The 13,213-nt window shown below is 39.8% G+C and overlaps 1 protein-coding gene across 2 annotated transcripts; it reads left to right on the top strand.

Moving 5' to 3' along the window:
- The first annotated feature begins 1,895 nt into the window (after positions 1-1,895).
- On the top strand, positions 1,896-11,785 carry vgll3 (vestigial-like family member 3). Of its 2 annotated transcripts, none has more exons than XM_052014585.1 (4): positions 1,896-2,245; positions 3,828-4,065; positions 5,325-5,807; positions 10,134-11,785. In XM_052014585.1, exons 1-4 carry the CDS (start codon positions 2,132-2,134, stop codon positions 10,175-10,177), a joined length of 879 nt encoding a protein of 292 aa, XP_051870545.1. In that variant the 5' UTR covers positions 1,896-2,131; the 3' UTR covers positions 10,178-11,785. The 2 variants fall into 2 exon arrangements, with proteins under 2 accessions (XP_051870545.1, XP_051870544.1); XM_052014584.1 differs by having other exon boundaries at positions 2,132-2,245; positions 3,825-4,065; positions 10,134-10,422.
- The last annotated feature ends 1,428 nt before the right edge of the window (positions 11,786-13,213 follow it).

The following is a 13,213-nucleotide window of genomic DNA, read 5'->3' as shown; positions in this document are numbered from 1 at the left end:
GGAATGGCGAGGCAAATGGTTTAATGTAGAGAAATTTGAGATGATGCATTCTGTTGGGAGGAATGAGGAGAGGTAATATAGAATAAAGGATACTGTTCTAAAAGGGATGCAAGAGCAGAAGGACCTGGGGGTATGAGTGCAGAAGTCATAGAAAGTGGCAGGGCAAGTAGAGGAACCAGTTAATTAGACAGTCAAATTCTGGGCTTTATTATTAGAGCCAGGGAGCAAACAAGCAAGGAAGTTATGCTGAACCTTTATAAAACAGTCTTATTTAATGGATTGTGTACAATTCCAGTGACCACATTACAGGAAGGATGTGAAGGCATAAGAGCGGGTCCAAAAAAGATTTACAAAAATGAGATGAGGTACTGCAGTTAAAAGGTTAAGTCAGAGAAGCCAGTTCTGTTTCCTTTGATGAAGAGAACGATGAGGGGAGATTTGACAGAAGAATATAAAGTGATGAGAAGTATGAAAACAGTGGATTGTGGGAGGCTTTGGAAGAGGGGGTTTGAGGACTAGGGGCCACAGGTAGAAAATAAAGGTGGGGGGAATTAAGAGTGACATGGGGAGAATAACTTTTTGTGCAATGTGTGGTTGTAACCTGGAATACACTACCTGCTGATGTGGTGGAGATAGGTTCCATTGTGGACTTCAAGAAGGAATAGGAGAGTATATGGTGAGGAAAAAATTGCAAAGCTACAGAGAAAGGGCTGATTGATAGAAGCTGAGAGTTGCTCTGGGGGAGAGCTGGTGCAGACAAGATGGACCAAATGGTCTCCTTCTCTGCTCTAACCATTCTATGATTCAATTTGGCTTCAACTCTACCCAGGCAGAGCTGGGGGAGAGAACTGCACTTTTTCACTACCAGCAGAGAACGGGGAGGTCTAGGAAGGAAATTTACTTGGAGAGGGAGGACGCACTCACGACCGACAGGCGGACAGACATCAGAAGAGAGCAGAGGCACTCAGGAAAGGGAGGGGGTACTGACTGGGAAAGGGACAGTTCAGCTTTCGGGAGAGGGAGGAGACCAGGAGAGATGATTGGGAGTGTGCCAAGCAGGAGTCCATGGTCTTCAATACTTTAGTGAAGCTTGTAGATTGCACCAAAGTCGCAAGTCAAGGATTAAGCTGAAATGAAACCAAGAAGTCCTGAAGTTCAATGATCACATTGTTCAGGCAAAAAATAAGTATCAAATGTGATGAGTTAGGCGCGTGTTTCATTTATGCACTGCAAGTATAGTTCTCACCATGTTTTGATCATAACGGAAAAGAAGGGGAGCTTTAGGATCCTTACCTGAATCAGGCACTATGTCCTTCGTATATGAAGGGAAGCTGCTGAAATGTACCGAGACATAAAATTATGGCTACACTGTGGATAACGTGCCTGGTTCAGGGAAGCATCCTGATCGGTTTGCGTAGAGTTCGAATGCCACTGTCCTCAAGGCAGCCAGAGGAACCCTGACCTACGACCTGAACAATGCTCTTCACAGGAACATTACCGCAACCTCAGGTGCTTCGCACCACAACTGCCAACATTGCCCTAAAGCCTACGCATTCGAAATCATTCAGGTCACCCACCCTGCACCTTCTCAGAAACTTTTCAGAAACATTTCTGATATTCAGATATTCAAAATCTCTGATATCCTTCATTAAATGTGCGTGCATACATTTAAAATAATACATGGCAGCAATATTTTGTACTGTATTGTAACTGCATTGGTAACAGGCTTGTTTGTGGTAATAATGTTGATAAGTGCTCATAATAAAACAACGAGTGCCTAAAAGGTGAAGCTGAGACTCTTCAGTATTGCAAATGGGAGGGACCTGTGCATGTGTTGTCCAATGAAATTGACGATTAAAGACCATGTATTGTCCAATCAGGAGTGAGCCCAGATTGTGCGGGCGGGGTTGCTGATGCTCCGATCAATCAGCTCCAAACTTTACGGAGTCCCAGCAGCCGACAGGCGGAGGGTACTCGCATTGTCTTTATGTTAATACTTTGCACCACTCTCTGTCCCTCTGTGCCCCTTCTCCGGCGCTCACTTATAAAAGCGAGGATGCGTGGATCGAGACCCGTCTGAGGTTGAAGCTGCATTTGTCGCTACCGTTCAATTCGAGTGATCAGGTCGGTCATGAGTTGTCTGGATGTTATGTATCATCAGTCTTATGGAGCGCACCAGTACTTACCAGCAGCAGCCGCAGCCGCCTACACTGCAGCGTATTATCATCACCACCACTCTCAGCAGGTAAGGAAACTGCCGACCTGCCTCCGACTGATAACTGATTGAGAGCAACTGGCCGAAGGGAGGGAGGCAGAGAGAAAGGAGAGGCGAGTTAGCAGCTGCCTTGTAAACTGGCTACGAGTCAGCTGTCACATTCCGCTGTGGTTTCTTCATTCCGTTTGACAACACATGACGCGATCTCTTTGATATGTCTGACAAGCTTGCGCTGAAATTCTCTGCATAGCAATCCGTGGTCGGAGGGGTGTGTTCACCAAAAAGTTTCAGTCGTGAGACCAAAAGCACTCTCAGAAGTAAAAAAAAGTCTGATTCGTGTATATAATATTCCCGACTGAAAGAAACTGATTTGTCTTCCTGTGTGCAAACATATCAGCATAAAACAGCCACGGGGTTTTACGTAATGTGGTTTCCATGATCAAAACGTCATTCTAAAATAGCTGTTGTTTTTACATTATTTGCGGTTTGTTGTTTGGTGAAGTGGATTAAAATACAGAATAAATAGATTAACTTGACAATTTCAGTAATAGTGCGATGCAAAGTCATAATTCAGATGGATTGGAAATACAGCGTTAAATTGCCTCTCCCCCAATATTACAACTACCGTTACAGTGATATTCACATCAGTCATTTTAAATGGTCGCTGAATCACAACAGGGGAACAAGTATGAAATCGATCAACAAGCGCATCCGTCGAAACGAACATAGTGACTCAGTGTAAAAAAAAGCGATTAAGCAAGTCTAAATAACTGAAGTGGATATCCCACATCAATAATGTAAGTGAACAAGGATAACACGGAACTGGTGGTGTTTAACATAGCAGAGTGATGTGGATAATGCTATCGCTTCACTGGACATAATGCCACGTTAAACTTATTCAAGATGTGAATAGTTCTGGGAGCAGACACGCTGGACCACGGTAATAAGCCGTGGGAAAGCGACACATTTGAGAGAGAATGATATTGGATATTATGGGAAACGATATTCTGGAAAACATAAGCGGACAAACCTTGCATTGAAAATGAAAGAAGGAGAATTGGGGGTCTGGAGCTCTGGCGGTTTTCCTTTTTTAAAAAAGGACAAGTTCTCATGAAATCACACAGTGCACAAGCAACGCCGAGCAAAGGCATGTCTTGAACACCTGCATTATTATATCTGGGTTAATTGGGGATATGGGGCTCAAGTATATTTCCATTAATTAAAAATCCAAAACATTTACCACCGACTATGTAAGAGTTCCGTTATAATACTCTCCAGCAAGAGTTCCACTAAAACAGATCACCGATATAATTTGAACACTGATTTCTTATGGTTCCTCCTGTATCTCATTTAACCCCAAATTCATAGAAGGTTCAAGCTATAATTTGAAGCGTCCCATTGAAGAAAACGAATATTATCTGGAGGGAATGTTCCGCCGTGCATACCCGGGAATTAACTGTCCTTTTTTGTTGAGGGGTGGGGAGGGGGGCGCAGTACGTTAAGGCCGTAACTTATTCCCGAAGCAGGCCAGTGGAGGTTTGGGAGGAAGTTTTGTGGTGTACTGGGGTGAAGTGTGCCTGAATTGCATTTGGCTCCTGTGTCCCCGCAGCAGAAGTTAGCCCTGTACGGCAAGATTCAGGAGTCAATGGAGAGCAACGCGCATGGTAAAGAGAGCGAGAAGGAGCAGCCTCCTGAGGCAGAGTACATCAGTTCCAGATGTGTGCTGCTCACGTATTTCCAGGGGGACATAGGCGCCGTGGTGGATGAGCATTTCAGCAGAGCTCTGAGCCACTTCAACGCGGAAAACTCGAGCTCAAAGACCCGCGCTCCGTCCAGCACCTTGTGGAAAGGTAGGAACAGCAACACATGAAAGCGAAAACTTCGAATCCAATGAACAGTCATTGGCGAATATTTTACAAATACGTTTTGGTTTAAAAAAAAGCATTGTCGACTCTAACTTACAGCGGTGGTAGGAGACAAAAACATCCTGGAATACTCAGCGCCAGAAGTCTAATAAAAATGATCATTAGAATTATACTTCAGGTGCAACATCTGAATATTTTGTTCAAACCAATCCCCGCGGTGGAGGTTACATTATTTGGTTTTACTAACCACCATTTGACAATATAATGCATCCAGCAAACAGCGACAAAGTGGACAAAACGTAAGTTCGCCAATTCCATATAATATTTACAAAGATTTAGTTCACACGTTTACAAAGTAGGTAGCCAGAAAATTAGTTTACTTCTGGTGGTGTTTGGAAAGAGAATGTATTTTTCTTTGTTTTTCTTTTAAAAAAAGGATTTTGTTACGTTCATCTCTAATATAGTGTAAAACTGATATTTTCAAAGGGTTTTTGTTTCTGACTGTAACTACTTTGCAAATCTGACAAAGATCAATTTATGCTGAGGATTCTTACTCAGAAAGTCTCCTGTCTTTCTGCTAATTCATTTTAGCGACTGGGCCGTTGGGTAATTTATATTTAACAGATTATACCATTGACTGAAAACGATTATAACAACCGATTCTGTGTGTAGCAACTACAGAGACTTAATTCCCAGAGCCAACTCACAATCATCAAATCGGATTGATCTGGTTTTAGTGAAACGGAGTCTCGGTGTAGGGTTCATAGATCTAAAACTGATAGTGTTTATAGCGTGGCAATGAAGGCAACGTGAAGAATAAACAAATCCATAATTTGGAGAAGGCCACCATAGATTTTAGGTCAGCCTAAGACCCGCCAATGAGAGATATGACAGTTCCGCGTTGACTTTCTTTTGAATTCAGTTGGCTGCAGTGGCGTCAACCATTGATAGAGATGGGAGAGGAGAGTTGAAGCGTTTTGAATCAACGTTGATTTTTCTTGATTACATTACATCTCTAAAAGCTTTTTTTTAGGTTAGACGTGTTTGTGAAGGTTTATGTTGTATGCAAATGCAGCTTTAAGCACGGTGTATGTATTTATTCACCCCGTATACAACACTGTAAAAAGTCCAAAAATACCACCTCCACCATACATTGATTCTCCTGCTCAAGATTCTGTCGCCACATGGTAGCACTTTGCAAAGAAAATCTGAGATTATACAAACCTCAATTTCATGTTTTTCAGAAGGATTGCCGGTTTCTACAAATCAGAAGAACAGCTTCCCGGCTTCTTTTTGGAGTAGTACCTACCAGGCCCCAGCACCACCGTGTCTGAGTGGCAGTCATCCCGATTTCTCCGCTGCGACTGGTGGTGTGTTTCATCCCCCCGATTCCATGGCTTGGCCTGGACATGGACTACACCAGCCCAGCGCTCCCCCACCAAATGCTGAGGCGTGGCCCTACACGTTGGCATCACAAGGGAGTTCCAGCTACCAACTTGTGCACGACGTTTACCCACACGTGCACCACCCACATGCCCACGCCCACCATCATAATCCACACCTGGACCCTCGTTATGGGTCATTGTTGGTGCCATCCGTGAGGGCAGCTAGGATTGCCACAGCGCCAGGCGAGATCACAAAGACAGGCCCTACTGCTGCAGCTGCTGCTTCCCCGTGGACTGGAGCCTTTCATGGAAGCCTGGACATGGCGCAAGGAGTTGACACAGGTGAGAAGTTTTTAACCATTTACATTGATAGTGGCAGGATATATCAACAACATTTTTTTTACATGGTGTTATTTCAAATAAGTAAAGATTACAATTCATTCAAAGCCACGATGGAATGTTAAAAAGAGAAATGCTTACATTTATAAATTGTTTTCTGAACTCTCTCAGTAGCACAATCCCCTCCCCCCTACCCAAACACCTCCCGCTCATCTTCAGGACAACCCAACGTGCTTCAGAGCCAATCCTTTTACGAACGCAGTCACTGTTCTAATGTGGGGATTGAAGCAGCCAATTTGCGCGAGGTCGGCTCATCCAAATGGCAATGTGATAAAAGACCAGATGATGTTTTAGTGATGCTGACTGAGGAAGAAAGACTGCCCACGATAATGTGTCACTATTTCTTACCTTCACGTCTAGCCAAGAAAGCAGGAGGTGGTAGGATTTAACATCTCATCGGAAAGACACCACCTCCAATAGCATTTCTTCAATATATTTTTGGAGTGACAGTCTGGATGTGCTCAAGTTCATACTTGCAGTTAAAAGTTGGAAACATTGAATTTAATTATTAAAAGGATATTTAAATATTTTCACAGAATAGCAAAACAAATAGTACAGGCTGCAATCAATGACATAAAATGAATCAAAGAAGTTTAGAGCACTTAAGAAAATCTCTTCAGCACAACATATCTGTATTTGCTCTTTGCTAACCCAATTGTGCTACTTTTTCTCCATAGTCCAACTTCATCCCATTCAAGTTTTATCCACATTTCCCGCAAACCATGCTACAATCTTTTTCAACTAATCCCAAATAAAGATTTTTTTCTTTCTGCCCTTGTTATTTAATGTTTATCTTAAAGTAATGCACTTATTTCTTCTGTCCAGCCAGATTATTTTTGTATTCATACCACTTAAAACTTCACAGAATTTTAAAAACCTGTTGTAGATATCTAGTTGAATTGAAATAGTCCCCATAAATCATAATTATAGTCTTCCAATATTCACATTATTCTGGCTATGCTGTGCCAATTTTATATACCTTTTGTAATAAGACATCCAAAACAATTTTTATACATTTTTTAGGAAGTGGACATTCCTGGCAAAGTCAGTATTTTTTACCCTTCTTAAGGACAATGAGGGATGGGCAGTTCTTCTGGTGAAGGTACTCCCAAAGTACAGTTGGGTGGGGAGTTGCATGATTTTGATCCAGTGATAAAGGAACAGTGAAATGCATCTGAGGATGGTGTATGAGTTGAGGAGAAATCTGCAGGGTGATGTTTCCTTGCACCAGCTGTCCTTGTCCTTGGTGGTAAGTGTCATGGTTATGCTGTCAGACAAACCCATGCAAATAATTTCAGTGCACTTTGTAGATGGTACACACTGCAACCACAGTGCACTTTTGGTGGAGGGAAAGGATGTTTGGTGTGAGGAGATGGGTGTTAATGGGTCTTGGATAGTGTTCAGCTTCTTGAGTACTGTCGGAGCAGCACACACCTACATTCCTGACTTGCATCCTGTAGATGGTGGATGAGCATTGGTGTCAGGAGAGCAGGGACTCACCACAGGCTATGCTGTCTCTGACTTGCTCTTGTAACCACAGTATTTATGTGGTTAGTCCAGTTGAGTTTCTGGTCAATGATGACCCTAGGGTGGTGGAGGACTCTGTGATTGTAATGCCATTGAATACCATGGGTCTTGTTGTTTAGCATTTCAGTGGTACAGATATTATTTGCTACCTACCAGCCCACGAGTGAATGTTCTCTGGATCTTACTGTACACAGGCACAGACCGCTTCCTTTTTGAGCATTTACAAATGGATTTGAATATTATGTAATCATCAATGAACACCACACTGCAAACTCTACTATTGCTATGGCCTATTATCTTCAACAAATTTGACATTACTTTATTGGTCTTGTACTCTACCCATCTTTATAAAACTCAAAATGCTCAACTTTCTTTTCAATGCCTTTAGCTAATTACATTCTCACTTTTAAATAGTTAAATATTTGAATTCCAAGTTCATTTTGTCCCTCTACAAATCTTTTGTGTATATATTACAATTAATTTTATACACCACATTTCCAGACCAATTCTCCACATGCAAATCACACTTCTCCGTGTTACATTTACCAGTTGCCTGTCCATCTGCTAACTGTCCTGGTCTTTTTTAAATTCTTCTTGCTGTTTATTGACCACCTTGTTTTGGGTCATCAACAGATGTCAATATCAAGCCCAATGTCCAGGTCCAAACAGGAATACTGCAACAAAAACAATGACTCTGGAACATACCATTTGCAATTCTTCCCCATTTCAGACACTTTGCATTTTCTAGCATCTTACACACACAAAATATGAATGTACTCAGCAGATCAGGCAGTGCCGGTGGAGAGAGGAAGAGAGTTCATATTTCAGGTTCAGAATTAAATTGTACCCTATCTCTATTTTCTGTTCAACTACTGACTTTCCCATTCATGATAATATCATGTAACTTTTTAACAAGCTTCCTATGAAACCACCTAGTAAATGCTCACTGAAAATCTATTTACACCACACCTCTTGTTTTTCCTTTATCAGTCTATGAATCACCTAGCACAGATCTTTAGAGAATGAAGACTGCCAGGTATTTTTGCTTTTAAAAATATACGATGCTGTTTTTAATCACTTTAATTGTGATTCTAAAAGTTTCCTCAAATGTAATGTTATTATCAATTCCATAATAAACTAATTTACCTTTCTCCTCCTTCTTCAACAGAAAAATGACAATAGCTACCCTCCATTCATCACAGCACACTTTACATATCCAGGAATGATAGAAAAAACTAGGTTAGATGCTTTGCTCTATTCTTTCTAATTTCCTTCAGTTGTCCAGGGACATACCATAAGGTCTCGTTAAATTATCCACTTGAGTTCTGCTAATATTTTCAGAACCAGTGGGCCATCTCCTATTCCTCTCACCTGGAATCACTACCCACAGTCTCCTCACATCTGTACCTACCCAGTCTGGATACTCAGGGCATTCTTGCTGGCCCAAAGCATCCAGAATTCCAGTGGTTCAATCTCAGCAGCAGCAGAGCTCCAGCCGTGTAATAAGAAGGTCCACCCCCAAAATTGCTTTGAAAGTTTTGACTGTTGGCAAAGCCCTGGCCGCAGAAGAAAGCTGTGAGCAATTTTTAATAGTCTTTATATGTTCCACATATCCCAAGATATTTAAAAATTAATGTTTAAAAATTTATTCACTTTAACAAAAACATTTAATTAAAACATTAAACTAAAGCCATCTATTTTCCCATATGCCTTCTAATCTATAGCCCCACAATCCCCATCGAAGTTAATGAGGTATCAGATACTGCACCAGGTCTGACCCAGAGGATATTTCCTCACTGTAATGTTGGGACATCTCAGCTTTGGCCTTCTCAATTTGTCATTAAGTCTGGATCCTGCACATTTGACAGATTGTGTGGAAATTCTGCACTTGCTGTCATGGTTCTCAACAGATCTGGTCCAATATCTTTTCTAACTACAACATTATTTTGGCTCAAATGTCCTTTTTCTATTAGTGTAGACCAGTCTGCTGAGCAAACACCACAGCCTTTGTAACATGTTACACAGACAATGTGTAATCTGATTCTAACTGCTACATTCAGTCATTTAGTCTCACCCTATCAGAGATACTCCCTTTATTTCACCCATCCCTCCCCCATCTACTCTGCTACTGAAACCAGTTTGTTTTCTCTCTTTCAAAGTTCCAACCTGAAATGTTAACAGTTTCTATTTCCATAGTTGCTGCATCATCTGCTGAATAGACTACTTTCTTTATTTTTAACTGTCCTAACTGGTCTTTAATTATTATTTTATCTATATATGTTTATAAAAGCATTTCTCTTTTTTTAATGTGATCTACGTGTCTTTCTTTCAACATCCAATTTAGAACTGAGCAATTCATGAATAAGGAATAAGGACTCTATACTGCAGTTTAAAGAAAGGTTCACACAATAACTTAGTAATGAAGTCATCAATCACTTGGGTACTCAGACTTGCAGATGGCTACAATCAGAGATTTTCTCTATATTCTAATGCATTTAAGGAGTTAACTGATGTTGAAGTGTCATTGATCTTATGAGAGGATACAAGTTGTTCATCAACCCTTTCTTATCCCATAAATGTTTAAAGCTTTTCATTTTTGGAATCAGTTTGAGGAGGGTCTCAAGTATTTTATACCCTTTTATTTGTTCCAAAAGAGTGTTGATGACTTTAAGATTATTGCTGATAAATTAGAAAAATTATTTTTTAAAGCTATTGTTTATATATTTCCGATTCTTTTATTAGGACTCCTACATCAAGAGAAAAACAAGGAGCCCACTTGGTTTTAGACCAAAGTTACACCCCCCTTTGTTCCACAACCTTTTAAATTAAATCTCTACTTCAACTTGGTATTAGCCCCTTGTATGGTGGATCTTTCCCTGGCTAAAGAAAAAAATGCACCCATGCAATCTGATGGAATAGAATTGGTGATCAAGCCTACTTGTTCTGGAACAATCATCTTCAGAAGAATTGTTATGATGGAAAACAGAGGGGATTCTATTCTGAACAAACTGCCAATTTTTTTGAGAGTAAATGGAAAATCAAACTGTTGGCCTATATGGTGTTTGAAGAGTGATAAAGTACATCAATAACTATTATTGCAGCAAGAAAACAATATTACACATTTTCAGTGCCCAAAAATGTGTTTCATAACTGAGTTATATAACATTTGATGGCTTTAGAGGATGATTAACGCAAGTAGAGTGAAGATTTGCATTGTGCATTTTCTGAAGGTGAAGCACTGGGTGGAATATTGTATTCAACACAAAAAATTCTTTTATTTTTGTGGTTTAAGAAGTATGTGAAGTGTTGGATTTTTTTTTTATAAATTTCTAATACTGTGATTGTTAAAAAATGTAATATGACACTACCAGGGATTTCTGCATTTTCTTCTTACTTATTTAAATATAGTTAACCATTTGTGGACTGCAATAGCACTTTCACCATGTCCTAAAAAAGCAGGTTTAAAGTCTTCATTTTCTTTGATCTACCATAGGAGATGCACAATTGCCCTAATCTTTTTGAGATTCAGTATACTAGTTTTTCCACCACCTTGTAAAAAAGAAATGGGGGGAAAGTATCTCTCTGGAATTAAAATAAACAAAGATAAAAAGAGGACAGTGTTTTATACCTAAGACTTTTCATCAAGATTCTGCAAAAATATTTTTTAATGGTTGATACTTGTAAAAAGAATGCTTGATAAGTTTGATTTATTTCCACATTTTATAGCATCCTCAAAAAGGAAAACATAAATATAGTTTCATCTTTTTAGATGGTGATAGAACCTTCCATTCCATTAATTACTTGATCACAAATGCTTTTACTTTGGTCTATTTGTACAATTGAATCAATTTGTCATATAAAAAATTTAAAAAATACTATGCTTGATAGTAGCAAATTTGGGAATTATAACTATTCTCCGATATGGAGATGACAACGTGGTGTTTTTCCAACTGTTCTATAGTAAGGAAATGCAAGGCATGATTTTGTACACGAGATTGCATTCTGTCAGGGGCCCAGTAGATTAACAACAAAATGTCTGAAAATGAGTTTAAATGTAAATACTTGCGGGGAGGAATGACGTTTCAAAGCCAATTTTCCCACAACATCATATGATATGGTAACATTATTAACTATAAGTTTTGGAAATTTTATAAAAGAAAGAAAATAGACGCCTTTATTAATGAATGGAGCCAGGATTCTATGTTGAACATATTCTTTCCGAGATGTTACATATATTGTTCTTTGTTTATAATGAAAATGCGTATTGAGTTAAAAGTCAGGCAAAAAAATGGGAACATTTTGTAGCAAAATTCTTTCTGCGAACTTCAGTATTATTTGTATAATAAAATGCAAAACTCGTTAATAAAAAATGATGAAAATATTGTTTACAACTCAAATATGTATGATCCTTCAACTTCTGATCAAAGGAGAATATTATTGTAATTCGCAGCCTTTTGCTCAGGAAAATCAAGTTCCAAGCACACCATCACGCCTTGATTCCATTTTTACCGTTAAAAAAAATCAGATAACTGTGCTCTACCGGTCAGTAGTGTCGTGCTATTCGCCCTCTTTCCAAAACCACGCAATCAGGATGATTCTAACAACAAACCTATCTAGTCATTTTTCTTTATACAGAAGCAATAAGCAGAGCAATTCGCTCGGTGATGCAGTTGTTGACGGAGCAGATTTAAACCATCTGCCGGGACATACAAAAGCTTGTTATGAATTTGTTCTCTGTTGAAATTTCTGCACCTGTCCATGGTTTTTCTGTTAATGAGCGGCATTTTGTTACATTAAAACAGTGCAGACAGAGAAGATCAAACTATTAAACTCCAGGCATAGGAAGAACTAACCTCAAAAGGACTGCACATTTGTGAAAAGCAGCATGATCTGTAGAGTATACGGCTTCAGACCTTCTAAAGGGAATGCAATGCCGGATTTACAACCTTTAGTTTAACCACTTCCAACAATGAACATACTGAGGTTGTAGGAGGCATATACGAGGTTGGAGTTTTTAGCAACATGTAAAGTGCAGAGTCCCATATTTGTGCAGAGTAACACGAACTAAGATCTGTCGCCAGTCTGGCCAAATGCAACCATCCGACTACACCATCCTGTTTGAAAACGCCGGTTAGTCATGTTTAATATTGTTCTGATATAAATGAGTGAAAGTTTGCTCAGTCCGTAATGGCACGTGTTTACCAACAGTACACGTGGAAGCCTTGCACGGCCTGCTGCGTGGGAAACCCTGTGCTGTACACCAGCGAGATCAATTACTTTGTAATGAAGTTGCTGAATAATCAGTTACCCCCATTGCTCCGTGCAGCTGCGATATTAATTCAACTCTGGAATATTTGCTCATTTGCCTTTAGTGCAACCGCATCTCCTCGGTGGCTATCAAATCAAAACCCTTCCAATTTTGTTGTGGATGTTTTGCACGTTCATATGTGGCCTTGTTTATCCTTATAATATTATTTATCCTTATATCATATATTTCCCCTTTTTATTACCTCAGTCTCTAACACTATACTTATTTGCCCCCTCTGACCCATTTATTCTTAATTAAATCACTTCTCTGTTCACCATATTAGCATGTGTTTCCTCTTTTCACTTTATCCTATCCTGAATTTTCTCACGACACATCCCCCTCCCGCCATTTGTTTGAAGGTCATAATCTCGCTCTAGAACACTGATTCCAATCTAGTTTAATTGGAGCCTGTCTCAATGGAACAGCTCACTTGTAAATAGGGCTTGACCCGGTGTCCGTGAACCGAAATCCCTGTTTCTCAATGTATCCGTTCAAACTCGTGCACATTTTCATC

This window comes from Pristis pectinata, chromosome 4 (assembly GCF_009764475.1).
Source record: "Pristis pectinata isolate sPriPec2 chromosome 4, sPriPec2.1.pri, whole genome shotgun sequence".
Taxonomy (NCBI): domain Eukaryota; kingdom Metazoa; phylum Chordata; class Chondrichthyes; order Rhinopristiformes; family Pristidae; genus Pristis; species Pristis pectinata.
The sequence above is the reverse complement of the archived record's forward strand: the minus strand, read 5'-3'. Positions and strand labels throughout refer to the sequence as shown.

Coding starts and splice junctions, on each gene's coding strand:
- vgll3 (XM_052014584.1), top strand. CDS start 2,132: ATGAGTTGTCTGGATGTTATGTATCATCAGTCTTATGGAGCGCACCAG. Junction 2,246..3,824: donor ATCACCACCACTCTCAGCAG/GTAAGGAAACTG, acceptor GTGTCCCCGCAG/CAGAAGTTAGCCCTGTACGG. Junction 5,808..10,133: donor GGCGCAAGGAGTTGACACAG/GTGAGAAGTTTT, acceptor TTCTTTTATTAG/GACTCCTACATCAAGAGAAA.